Source organism: Talpa europaea (assembly GCF_964194135.1).
Source record: "Talpa europaea genome assembly, chromosome: 16".
In the NCBI taxonomy this organism is placed as follows: Eukaryota; Metazoa; Chordata; class Mammalia; order Eulipotyphla; family Talpidae; genus Talpa; species Talpa europaea.
Window position 1 is genome coordinate 13,675,633 of NC_140084.1, and position 13,068 is coordinate 13,688,700.

The window sequence follows — 13,068 nt, forward strand, 5'->3', positions numbered from 1 at the left end:
CCCTGCAGCTGCTCCTTGAGCAGTGGCGTTTTTATGATTGCCTTTCACACTTAGGCAAAGAACCTCCCCTTTACAGCAGGCTTATTTTTAATTTATTCATCTTCTTTATGGATGCCTGTTACAGTCTTAAGAGATGGTAATGGTGGTTAAGCTGTTACAGTATTTCTGTGGCAGTTGGAGACTGATCCCTGATGCCATGCAGGAAGAAGCTAGATCACTTTTTCCTCTTGCTGTGTTTGTGTGTGTGTATGTGGCTTAGGCCCAAAAGAGAGGGAGAGAGGGGGAGGAAAGGGAAGAAGAGAGGGCGGGAGAGAGGTAGAGAGAGAGAAAGAAGCAGGAGGAGGGGGTGGTATTGGGAGCAGTGTACTAGAATTAAGGTAGTTGTCTAATATCATGCATAAGGAAAAATACAAATTTTTCAATTGCTCGTCTCCTTCCCTGCTTTTACACTGAAGTGGCCTTTCTTTGATAGAGGCTCACTTCTCATCAGACCTAGAGTGGGAAGGAGTTGTATACCTAAAAAAAAGTAAATAAAATCTGATTTTAAGAGGATCGTTTTTACTACATAAAGTTAAATAAAATGAACTAAATGGGCCCTTCATTCATTAATTGGAATAATAAATCCTACTAACGGGTAGTAAGTCTCCAAATCATAAACCTATGATGGCTATCACAAAGGAAACGCGAGAATAGCTTTCTGAAGTTTCTCCCACCAAACACAGCACAACTTCATAATCTCCTAGCTGGGTAGATGGGGGCATTTAATTGTGTAAAATGGCAGAGTGAGCTGCTGGTCTTTTGTTCTTAATCTAAACTGGCTTCTATTGACAACTGTCTCAAGTCTCTGCCTTGCTCCTGCTGTCTGCCTAAGCCTGTGCTTACCTGGAGCAGTGCTCCCTCAGGTGTGGCCCCTGGACTAACACTGATTCAGTGAAAGACCTGTTAACCAAGATGACTATAAAAATTGAAATTTTCCTGACGATTTTCATATTTAATATATCACTCACTAGTTGTCAGTCTATGTAGCGTACCCAGCAAATGGATGTTTAAGTTCCTGTACAATAGAATCCATGATGACATTGTATGACTTAGTAAGACTAAGCTCTTAGAAACTGTTAGGACAACAAGTTAATTGCTGCAACAACTAAGCATGTGGTTAGTGGATTTATTCTTTTTCTTTTTCTTTTTTATTTTTTTTAAGATTTATTTACTTATGCATACAAGAACTGGGGTACAGGCCAGAGATGTGGGGGTGAGAGGATTCACCAGAGACAGAGCGGGGAACAGAACAGGCAGATTGACTGAAATACCCTGCTGAGGGGAGCAGCAGGCGAGGCAGGAGAGGTCTGCTGCGCCATGTGGGTTGCTCCCTGGCTGCCCAGGGATTGAACTTGTGCTGCAGAGGCTGCGGATTGCTTCATAATGTGGTGCTTAACCCCTTGCACCACCAGGGAGGCCCTCTGTCTTTTTTATTTAACTTTTTTGGAATTCATCCTTACTGAAATTTATAAAAGTACCCGTCTACAGTAGGTTGGAAAAGACCACTCATTCCCACCAGTAGTTGGGGAAGCAGATTCCTAGAATATGGAAAGCACAGAAGTCCAGTTGTGTGTTCAGGCATATCCCATCTTTGAGGAAGAACTTTTGGGAGACATGTGGTGGGGCAGGGGCACCAGCAAATGTGTGTGTGATGCAAGACTCGGAGCAAGGGTTTTTGCTTTAAATGTATTCTCTGATAGGGAGCCCTGGAAGACAAATCTGGGACTGGATTTATTTTAGCCCAATCTTGGAGTCAGGGATTATGCAATTCTATTCAGCCATCCATTTCCGAGGCTACTCAGAAAGTGTGTCTAAAAGTAATCTAACCTATCTTCATTTTTCAGATTTCCAGTCTTTTTCATTAGTTTCCACAAACCAGCCCAGACTTGGATGCTTGGAAATCTTTTTTTTGCTTTATGAATGTAATGTAAAAATGAGCTTTGATGCCCAGAATGGAATTTTGTGTTCTACTAGATAAGTCCAGGGTGAAGGGCCCCCTCGCCTAAGGGAGCTTCCACACATTTTCTACCTAAAAGCTTGTAGATAATCTCCAGGGAAAGAAATTGCACATAATACCAGCCAAGAGGCTCAGGACCTCTCAGTTTAATAGAGTAATTACGTTTATGTTTACTGATTTGAACTGCAGAATCATACAGAGTTGAATATTCCCTGGCTGTAAACCCTCCTGGTAAATCCACAGTGGAGAGGCTTGGGTGCTATCAGTCTGAAGGATGGAGCTCAGAGTCCTTATAGACCTAACTCCTGTGGGAGAGTAAGGCTGCACCATGTCATGGTTTCCTGATGCTGGGACTGCCTCAAGGGGGATTAGATATTGATTCTTAGAGGTGACAAGAAAACTTTGATTTTTGATTATTAACAATTTTTGACTATGTATATATATATATATGCACTTAGAAAATAAGGCAAAAAATCATAAAAATGAATAAAAACAACCCCAGCCTTCCTTCATGCAAAAATTACTGTTTATATATTAGAATATTTCCTTTCAGTCTTTCCTGTATTGATAGAATTAAAACTATAATCAGAATGGCATATACATGGTCCGTTCTCATTATTTGTACTAGTTATCTTCTCTGAAATTGGGGTGAGCCCTGAATTAGAAAATACTCAACCATGGCTCCTAAGGGAGATGCAGGCTTGGATTCTTGTGAGCCACTGCTCACGGCATATTTATCAGCCAGTCAGTATGTAAACTTGTTTTATGTATGATGCTGTTTAAAGACTCCCTGTTTAATAGATGGTTCATTACTCTTGCACTCATCACCAGCAGCACAGTAATTCATGTCTGAAGGAAGTTCTCTAGCACATATGTGGTGTGGTGATGTGATGGCACTAAGAAACACCCAGCAGCCTTCATCCCTGTGAATGGGAGGTCTTTTAAGCTACAAGATCACCAAAGATGTGAAAAATGAGATTACATGTGAGACCTAAAACAAAGCAACACTTTGTTTGGCGTCCGGTGCAGATATGTGTCAGTCAGCTTGAACTATCCTCTGCTCTGCACATTTTTGAGAATGATTCCCAAAGTTCCTCAAGTATTGATCTGGGGCTTGCAAATAATGTGGAACCTATAAATTATGAAGATCAACTGTGTAGATGTGATTTTACTTACTACTTATTTCTTTTAACTTTACATAATGTAAATAGCCATAAACTTTCACTTTTCGTTAGTCTCTTCAAGTATTTTTATATACTTTGCGAAATATCCTCCTATAATATTATAAAAGATGTCTGCACAAAGCTGTTTTTAAAAGGTGGATGAATTGTTTTATCAGGTATAACTTAAAATTCTAGAATATATCTATGTTCTTTTTAAGTCCCTCGCCTTAAAAAATAACTTATATGACAGAAACTGGAAATTAGTTTTTACCAAATAATTTTAAAAATTAATAATTCAGGACTATCTGAAGTTGAGATGGTTGTTCTCTCTACTGAGGCCCTGAGAAAGGGGGGGGTAATGCTATACCCTTTTCCACATAAAGGGGGCCAGTTTCCATCTTGCATCCTTTTCCCAGATGTGGGTGCTAAACTTGGCTGTGTGGGTTATCTGTTGTGTTTCTAAACAAGCGCTAACAGTGTTTACTATTGAATGACACTTCTCATCACTGGTTTTCTGCGCCCCCCAGGTGGTGGATTAAATGATGGGCAGTGGCATTCCGTCTCCGTAGCTGCCAGAAGGAACCACCTGAGTGTGGTGGTGGATGGCCAAGCGGCTTTTGCTGCTCCTTCCCTGGGGCCTGAGCAGCTTTCTTCCGGTGGCACCTACTATTTTGGAGGTGAGAGACGAGGTCAGGCCGGATGTGCATTTGAACCGTGTTTGGGCTTACTACCCCCCATCTTGGGGAAGCATTGTGGAGTCACCAATGTCAACAGGACAGAATAATTTCTCACTTTCTTAGAGCAGGGAAATGTTGAGTGAATCAAGATGACAGGGGTATATTTGTTCAAGGTAGATTTATTTATGTTTATGATTTCTATAAGATTCATTGTAAATAGTCCATTCCCTTGAGTTCTTCCTTTTAAACTTTGTTTTGTTTTCCTAATGTTAAATGGCCCCTATATGTCTTTTTCTGAATTTATGGGCTAGTTTTATTGCAGTGCTCATGCCTCCTGGCATCCCTGGAGCATCCTTATTACTTTTCCACTGCCCAACGAAGGGCAAGGTGGCAGTGGAAAAATAATCTAGCTTAATTAGCCACAGAAACCTCTTCTCCTTGCTAAGTAATAATGCACTGATACATTTGATAAAATTAGGGCATCACCCTTCAATACCAGGCCACCTCTGTAAGAGAACACATACGAATGAAGCCCTTATCTATCCAGTGGATGCTTGATTGAAATAAAAGCTTGTGAAAGGAAACCTTGGAAATCAAAGAGTCTTGAGTCATGGAAACTTAAAAAGAAAATGTTATTTACCATTAGGAAGGCAACATTGTGAAACTGTTAGTGATACAACTTCCAATTATGATTTGAGGAGTTTCTTCTTTTATTTTTAATTGTGATTGTTGCGTCTGTGTGGAATGGCTTTTGAATTTGGTGGAAGAGGTTCAATCTTTATTATTCATTAATAAGATACTGATTCCTTTCTACATTTGACAACATCCAGACCAAGAATCACTCATTTAATATTAAATGCAATTGCCCCATCCGCAAGCAAGCAAACAAACAAACAAAAAACCAAAACCTACCTAGTCTGTTACTGTCAAAGATGGCATTATACACTCTTAAAAGATGTAATTGCCTCCATTTGTGAAATTTATTCATTCCTGAACTGGGCTGTTTCTAAAACCTTCTGGAATATAGGACTGATTTAATGGCAATCCATAGGAATAAATTCCTTGAATAAATGGTAAGATATATTGAACTATTTAATCAAGAGTGTTCACTTTAAAGGAAAAGACTTAGCAGCACTGAAAGAGAGAAGGGAAAAAATTGTTAAATGATGCAAAAAAAAAAAAAACAAAAAACCAGACTATATAGAAGTAATAGACTGGGTAAAAGTGTAAGTCATGGAAATAGAATAATCATTCGAGAAGTATTTTATGTCCTTCATATTCAGATTTAACAATACCTGCTTATTTTTGTAGATTTTCATTGCTTTTATTCATACTATAATATTTTGTAGTGAGATATGTCACATGTGCTCTCTGTAATTTTGCATGATTTTGTGCTGATGCATAGGACACACACCATTATGTTTAAGTCAACTTAGAATTTTTGAATAGGTTGAGGTCTTCTGAAAAATTACAGATAAAATTCCCATATACTTCACACCCAGTTTCCTCTATTGTTCATGTCTCAGAATCATAGATACATTTTTAAAGAACACTTTAAAAGAAATACACATGCACATGTGCATTTCCAGGCTTAAGAGAGACAGGGTATTTAATAACAATTATTTGTCCCTCTGGAGTCATTTTGTTCTTTTCCCCCGAACTCTTTTAAATTTGGGTTTTACTCATTGCTTGTGTTCTTTATGACTTGACATCTATTACGGTGTAGCTAAATCCCTAAACAATAGGAAACATCATAGTAAAATTCCAACTTAAGCACTTAAAAAAGGAGTGACCAATGTTAAGCTTATTTAGGTACCTCACTTTATTCGGTCTCAGTTGGTGTCCTTCAGGACCTGAATCTGTTTGATCTTGGCAAGAAATCTCCAATCATTAGCTCTTTTCTTATGTTTCAGTGCTTGGAGTAAGGGTCCAAAAGAAAGCAGGAGGTCCTCTGAGGTCCCATTTCTCCCTCTTCCCCCCAACCTGCTGTCTCCAGAACCTGCTAGAGGAGGTCCCTCCTTTTGGAAGACTGCGTAGGACTTTGGAGTAGGGAATTTCAGAAACTGGAGGTAGACTGAAGGGGAGAAGCTTCCAACTACTCACACCACCTGCTCCTGTGAGGCCCTCTGGGGCTGTGGACAAAAGTGTGGCAGGAGGAGGAGTAGAATAGGGTTCTTTGGGGTGTAGGGTTGGCACAGGGGTCCTGATCCTTTGAGTGGTATAGGCAGTGGGGTGACCAGCTCCTCCCAGTTTTAACCTTGAAAGTCTTGAATCTTGGACCATTCCCCTCCCCAAGGAGAACTCTGACAGTGGTTCACCCTACCTTGTGTCCTGTGTGGGTGAGTCCTCTCTAAGACTCAGATGTGTTTGAACTAGGTGGAAGATGGCTTAAGTAGTTCATTCTTCACCCAGTCTGTCTTCAGATAAATGAATCTCCTCTCTGTGGAACACTTTCCACTTCCCATCAGTTCTTTGCTGCTCTAGGAAGCCTGCTGCACGCCCCTGTTGATTTTCTCCTCAGATGTCCAGCCTCCCCAGGCTGTAATGACCCCTGCAAAGGAGCAGTATGTCCCCACAACCCAGTTGTACCTGCATTCTGTACAAGTCTGGAGAGTGGCATCACTTCTGGAGAGATAGGGCTCCTGAATCGCAGCATCAGCGCATGCCACATCCCCTATCCATTCATCATTTTCCCTTATTTCAGATGAATGCTTTTCACAAACCCAGACTGCCGGAAGGTGCTTTGTGATCAGTTTTTAGCTTTTACAAATTACACATTTTAAATATGGGTTCTCTAGGATGAGGATGGATGGTTGTCTAATTTCCGCATACTCCTCTCTGCAACCTTTTTGCTCTTGAATAACACACAGCACCGCAAAGCTGGAGATACCAAATTTCATGTAGAGTTCTCACATCCCCGCTTGTGTAAATCAAACACTATCTGTCCAGCGAACTGGCTGCATCACCACGAAGCCAAAACCCGACATCTCACTTCTGGTACAGTGACACAGAGTGATAATTTATCTGTCATCCTCAGAGGTGCTTAACATGCTGACTGCCTCTAGTAATGGATCCATCCATTAATTCAGCATTAGGTATTCCCCAGAAATCTTCAGAGTTTAGAACTTTCATCTTAAACGAGTTCAGTGCAGAACTTCTCTCTGCTGTGGCATTATATTAACTCGTGGATGCCTGTTATCTTAGACTAATGAGACTAACCTGGGCTGAACCTTTCTTTGTTCTCAGGATCTCTTGCTTATTAAACAAGGTAGTTAGAATATGAAGCACTTTCTGTAAAGTTCCATGACCTTGTCTTGTGACTATGAGTTTACTTAGTTTTCTTCCCTACAGGCATATTGCACAATTTGTTTTATTCTGAAATAGTTTGAAATGTGTCAGGAAACACCACCTGGAGAAAAGGAGATTAGCAGAGCTGTTTAGATCCCTGACATGTTGTAGTTCCCCCCAAATAATATTGAACTATTATCCTCTCCGTTTGTGTTTTCACATTCTTAATTGGTTAATAAGTCATCTAGAAAACACATCGAGATTATAGTAACCACGTCCTGTGCCTCCGAAGAATATCAACCACTGAAAATGCATTTAGTACCAAGTGCAAAAAATTGACACTCAAAAGTGTTTGACCCCATTATCTTCATATATTAAATTTGAAACTTCAAAGATTCCATTATGCTAAATGAAATATTTCCATTGTGTCCAGTAACAGTTTTAAATATAAATATTGGCCTTCACTTGCCATGTAAATGTATTTTGTTAGGAAAACAAAGCATTAAGGGCAAATACCCGCAGTCAAAATATTTAATTATAATGGTAATTCCCAATGGAAAACTAGCATGGATTGTAAGGAATTAAGAAGTTGCTGATTCATTTATTATTATTTGAAATTGTAATCGTGGTTGACAACCATAATGACAAAAAAAGATTAATGAAAACTATATAAGTATAATATATGTGTTCATACTCCATAAAATGATTTATTTCACTTGGGTGGAGAAACACTTAGTACATCATTAAACCTCAGACAATAATGGTTGCTATTATATTTCTTTATTATTTAAATGATTAGAAACAGTTTGGGGTAAATGTTAGGAAAAAAATCAATACAAATGGACATTCTTTTATGAGGGCAAAAAAACAATCAAACTGAAATGTTTTTGACATTACATCAAGGTTTATTAAAATTCATATGTTGTAGCTCTCACGTGCCATGAAAATAAAGTAATTAAATAAATAGTTGGTAATTTTATTGCAAGTCAATATAACTCTTTTCCCAAATAGTTAGCTTTAAATACAAAGCTTATTTCACCACTATTGATTTCTCTTTTCTTATCTGCAGTACACATTTTCATCCTTGATGCTCTTCTTCTTGCATTCCAGAAGACTGAGTCCCTGTGTTTTAAGCCGTTCATAATTTATTATAGCTGGCTACATGTGTAGGATTCTGGAGCTAGTATTTTTAAATTGTAGATCAAGTTAGTATCCTTGCACATTATCATTGTAACAGTAGCAATTTGCTATGTCCTACAGTGATAAAGAGAAATGCTTTGTATTAATTGCAGTTTGTAGTATATATTAAACTAATGATGATGTAATGGGCTTTTTCTCCCTTTTTTAATTTCAAGAGAGCAATCAGTTTTCTTTTTTTCATAATGAAGTATTCTGTGATACTGAATCCTGATTCATTATAATGTATCCTGCTTTTACTTTGTTTTGTTTCATTTTTATTAGGTTGTCCTGACAACGGCTTTGGCTCCAAATGTAAAAATCCACTTGGTGGATTTCAGGGCTGTATGAGACTCATTTCACTCAGTAACAAGGTGGTAGATCTGATTTCAGTTCAGCAGGAGGCCCTTGGGAACTTCAGCGACCTTCAGATAGATTCTTGTGGAATTACAGACAGGTGAGGACGGTCTCATTCCTTTTTTTTGACCTGCTTCATTTTCAATATTTTGGGCAGCAGATTAAAAATTATATAGGAAGTGAACATTTTTCTCTCTTTCCCACATCGTCTTTTCCACAGGTAGTGGATTATATTACCATGAGAACTATGAAAAACATGCCTTTAGTTTTATACTTAATATTCGGAGGGATAAAAGTTAGCTATAACTAACCACATCGTTTGTATGTACTCATGCTACCAGTTTACAAAAGATGATGTTGATGCTAGTATAATTTTAGGTGGGTATCAGGGTATCAAAAATACATCATTAAATCCAATAGTAATATTGCTCACCTGGCACCAGTATGGCAGAAACCAATGAGATCAGTCAAAAAAGGGCATTTTGCTTCCCCAACAGCTTCATGTTTTCAGAGACAGAGGGATTTAACTGCCTGCTATGCTCCTAATGTGTACCTTTTACAGCCCACTACTATCTTCTCTGCCGAGGAAATGAAAGCTCTGGAGCTGTAGTATTGATCACGGTGTAAAGCTGGTCCAGAAGTTTCAGTAGGAATGCTAGTATAGAAAACGGAAGTACAAGATTTTGGCATTAATTGTAGCAGACAAACAACTCTTCCAGTAATAATTGATAGTCAATAATTTAAGAGTAGTTTGTGACTTGGGCAACAATAGCCCAATAATCACAATAATCTTGCCAGTCATGCTTTAATATCAGACGTGTTCATTTTAATTATTGAGTTCAGAATAATGCTATGGTCATTAAAGATTAAAAAAATCAAACAGCGACGGCTTAGTAACTCTTTCCTTGTGCCTGGGTGGCGGTTAGTTCTTATCGATTTCATAGCTTTGAGATTTGAATTCAGGTGGTCACCATTATCCTAGAGTCTAAAGTTACCTAGCTTCATTTAATTTTCCTAAATGTGATCATGTTATATAGATTTTACTTCAATATCATTAATTCTAGCCGAGTTTTACATTGTGTGAAAGTCTTTTGAAATTTAAATTGGAATGGACAGGGAATTGGGGTAAACCAAAATTGTACATGTCACTTCTGTTTTGGGGATGTTGATGTATATATTTGTTCAGGTTCACAAGCAATGAAAATAGTGCTGGAAATGTCTAAGGAAAAGCTTTGGAGGCAAGAGAAAATGGGTTGATAGATTTTTTTTTTACTTTGCATTGAAATAACTAACATTAAGAAGAGTGTGAAATGCTATTGTTTAGGTCACTACTTCACTATACAATGTTATTTGCCTTAGGTTACTTACTAATAGTCAAACAGAACGACCATATGTTGAATTTAAATGAAATTCACAATCTAGGTTTTGACATTGCAATTTAAAAAATGTGAGAAATCTAGTCTGATTAACAAAATCAAGGAAAATGTATTCAACATCTTTTAGTAGCAGATCAAGTAGAAAAAGTACATGTATTACAGTAATTAAAGATTCTTTCTTCAAAATTTTAGGCATAGCCACTTCTGTCTGTACCTTTTAGGTTGAGGCCCTTTAAAAATCAGTCTACCCTGCCCTTGTCTTTTCTGATTACCAACTAGGATTGTTTTTTTTTTTTTTTTAATTTTCTTTTTCTTCTAGAATATCACTGATTTGAAATGTTTTAAGAAATTAAACGCATTGTAAAACATTCTTTGAAGGCAGTTTTGTGAATCTACAAAAATGCTGGAATGTATATGCAAACTTAATTGGCATGGAGAGATGCCCATTTTATTTATTTTTTATTTTTTAAGGAGTTTGTAAAATAACTTGGGTATTATAAGTACACACACACACAAGCAAATAGAGAAAGAACTTATAATAGAAAGTCTTCTAAAAGAAATGACCTTGGGGAGATCAGGGGTTCGGGCCTTAAGTTTGGTCAAGCTGAGTGAAAGAGTAAGGCTGTCTTACACAGTCCTTATGCACAGAAAAAAAGTAATAAATAGCATTATATTGCATCAAAAATGGAAAAATCCTAGAAGCAAAACATGAAATTCTCATTGTTGGTTTTTATAAGGGAGATGACCAAAATGCCTTTATTAATACATTCCTGCCATGTTTTGTTGTTTAATTTTTATTCTGGGGTGAATGAGAGCATGTCAAACCTTGGTCTCAATTGGTTTCAGTGTCTCTTTCATTCTAAATTCTAAAAAGCACCAAAATCTCACTCTCACTAGGACTGTTTGAGTTAATTCCTGAAACTTCCCAACATTTTGTCAGTGCCAACTTATAGTAATTATTTTTAGGGTCCCAAGACAAACAGTATTGCTAACACTTTCATCTAAGACGTGGCTTATGTCCAAACAAACTTTATGTCCAACAAACTTTAGAAGTGTATTTGTCCTAACAACCGAGGAATCATTTGAAAAAGTAATATATTTGAAAAATATTTTTATTTCATTGTTAATGAAACACAGTTACTTCATAATTGCGCTTGTTTACTCTTGGGTCCTGTTCAGTTTTTCAAAGCTTGGAATCAGATCAGATACTGCCACCCTCATTGTTAATTCAGCATTGATTTCCCTTGGAACTTGTTTGATATCAACTCCTGAAAGGCCACCTTCTCAAAGATAGGATGTTATTAAAAGGAATGCAATGCAATCTCATGTTGAAATTGAACTACTTCAAGCTAGTAAGTCCCACAGCTTGACAGATATTGAGTGTGTTGAATTTGCCTCTTGAAGAAATACATTGAGTAATTCTATGAAAAATTTAAAATATCCTGGGAACCCCTGGGAGTTTGATTCAGTACCTGGGGCACCATGACACCCTTCTTGGAATTTTTGTGTCTCGACAACTTCAGCAATTCTAGATTAAACACTGAGTGAATAAAGCTTATCCCGCCTTTTCACTTATTTCTCTGCTCCCCTCTTCTTGTTCCTTCTTCTTTTAAATATTCAAAGTCATTGCAAGTCAGTATGACTAAATGTTATTTTATGTAAGCAAGTAATGTTTCTGGAAGATACTGAATTAGTATTACATCATCTAGGGAAAATAAAGGGATCTGATACAGCAAGGCAGGATGAGAATTAAGCAGTCCCACCACCTGAGAATTGGTTGAAATTGAATGAATTTGTTGATCTAAGGTTTAGTCCTGGGACTAAAGGACCTTAACAAAACACTGGCTAACTGTTCATCAGGTTCAGTTTGCTCTTTATGTTATGGCTGGTGTTCTTCTTTTACATGAAAGGAAGTATGAATTTCAGGTATAAATGATCTACATCTTATAATGTCTAACACTGAAAAGTGGTGATTGTATCTGCACCTTCTTTCAGGTGTTTGCCCAACTATTGTGAGCATGGCGGTGAATGCTCCCAGTCCTGGAACACCTTTCACTGCAACTGTGCAAACACTGGCTACCGGGGAGCCACCTGCCACAACTGTGAGCCCAGCACACCTGCTTGTTCTTGCCTCTGCTACTCCTTGTTCACTCCCTTTCGATTGCTCTGTGTGATTCTGCCCATGCGCTTGCAGATATGGCTTCGAAGTTGCAAGCCAGCATTTTAGCATTCTGTTGCGTTCTGATTTAATTTTAATCCACACCTCTTTTCAGAAAGCAGTTGAGGTAGCTTATAGATAGTAGGAAAGAGGGAAGAAAAGAGAAAGCTAACTGGCCAGAAGAGAAAATGTACAGAAAATGAGGTGTTCGAGGATAAAAATAAAATGCGGTGCAGAATAGGTCACCCTTAAATTTTCTTGTAACTTGATTAGTGAAGGTGATATAGATGGTAGGCGATGATTAAATTAACCATAATCGCTTTATTGATCACTTTCTAAATAGCCAGATGTTGGTCTAGCATTTTATATGTCCCAATTCATCTAATTCTGATGTATGTAGGGAGTACTCTTATTATCCATAGTCTACTCATATGGTAACAGAGAGATGCACCAGCTTGCCCCAGCTCCTGAAATAATTGAAACAGAGTGAGGGTGTACACTTGTAGCCCTGCTCCAGAGCTTAGGGTCACAACCAGCACCCTTCTCTGCTATAAACCATGCACTGCTGTTTTGGTGTAATATTTGTATGGGTTGTAAGATTCATGGCATTTTGTCATCCCCTTATTTAGTATGTGCAATGGGAAGACCCACATGTCTGGTTTTTTTCTTTCCCATTTTTGTATGTTTTACTGACATTTCTGAGTGCCCTAACTCCAAGTCCAATTTCCTATAGCCTGGACTTCAGGCAAGGACACTAGGGTAGGCATCATCCTCACTGCCCTTGCTGTCTCCACCTTAGATTGCTTTGTATTCTTGCCAGAATGGAGACTGAATCCTGAGCTCCCAACCCTGGGGCTTCTAGAAAGGATCCTCAGAA

At 38.1% G+C, this 13,068-nt stretch overlaps 1 protein-coding gene across 6 annotated transcripts in view; it reads left to right on the forward strand.

Moving 5' to 3' along the window:
• The window catches only part of CNTNAP4 (contactin associated protein family member 4), a gene marked incomplete at both ends in the record, with an annotated part of 238,429 nt that overhangs the window by 149,615 nt on the left and 75,746 nt on the right, over positions 1–13,068 (forward strand). For 5 of the 6 annotated variants that reach the window (XM_084257952.1, XM_084257953.1, XM_084257957.1 and 2 more), the window contains 3 exons: positions 3,687–3,836; positions 8,586–8,757; positions 12,029–12,135. In XM_084257952.1, the coding sequence (XP_084114078.1) occupies positions 3,687–3,836; positions 8,586–8,757; positions 12,029–12,135 (429 nt within the window). The remainder of the gene's footprint in view (positions 1–3,686; positions 3,837–8,585; positions 8,758–12,028; positions 12,136–13,068) is intronic. The other variant, XM_084257956.1, reaches the window with a different exon arrangement.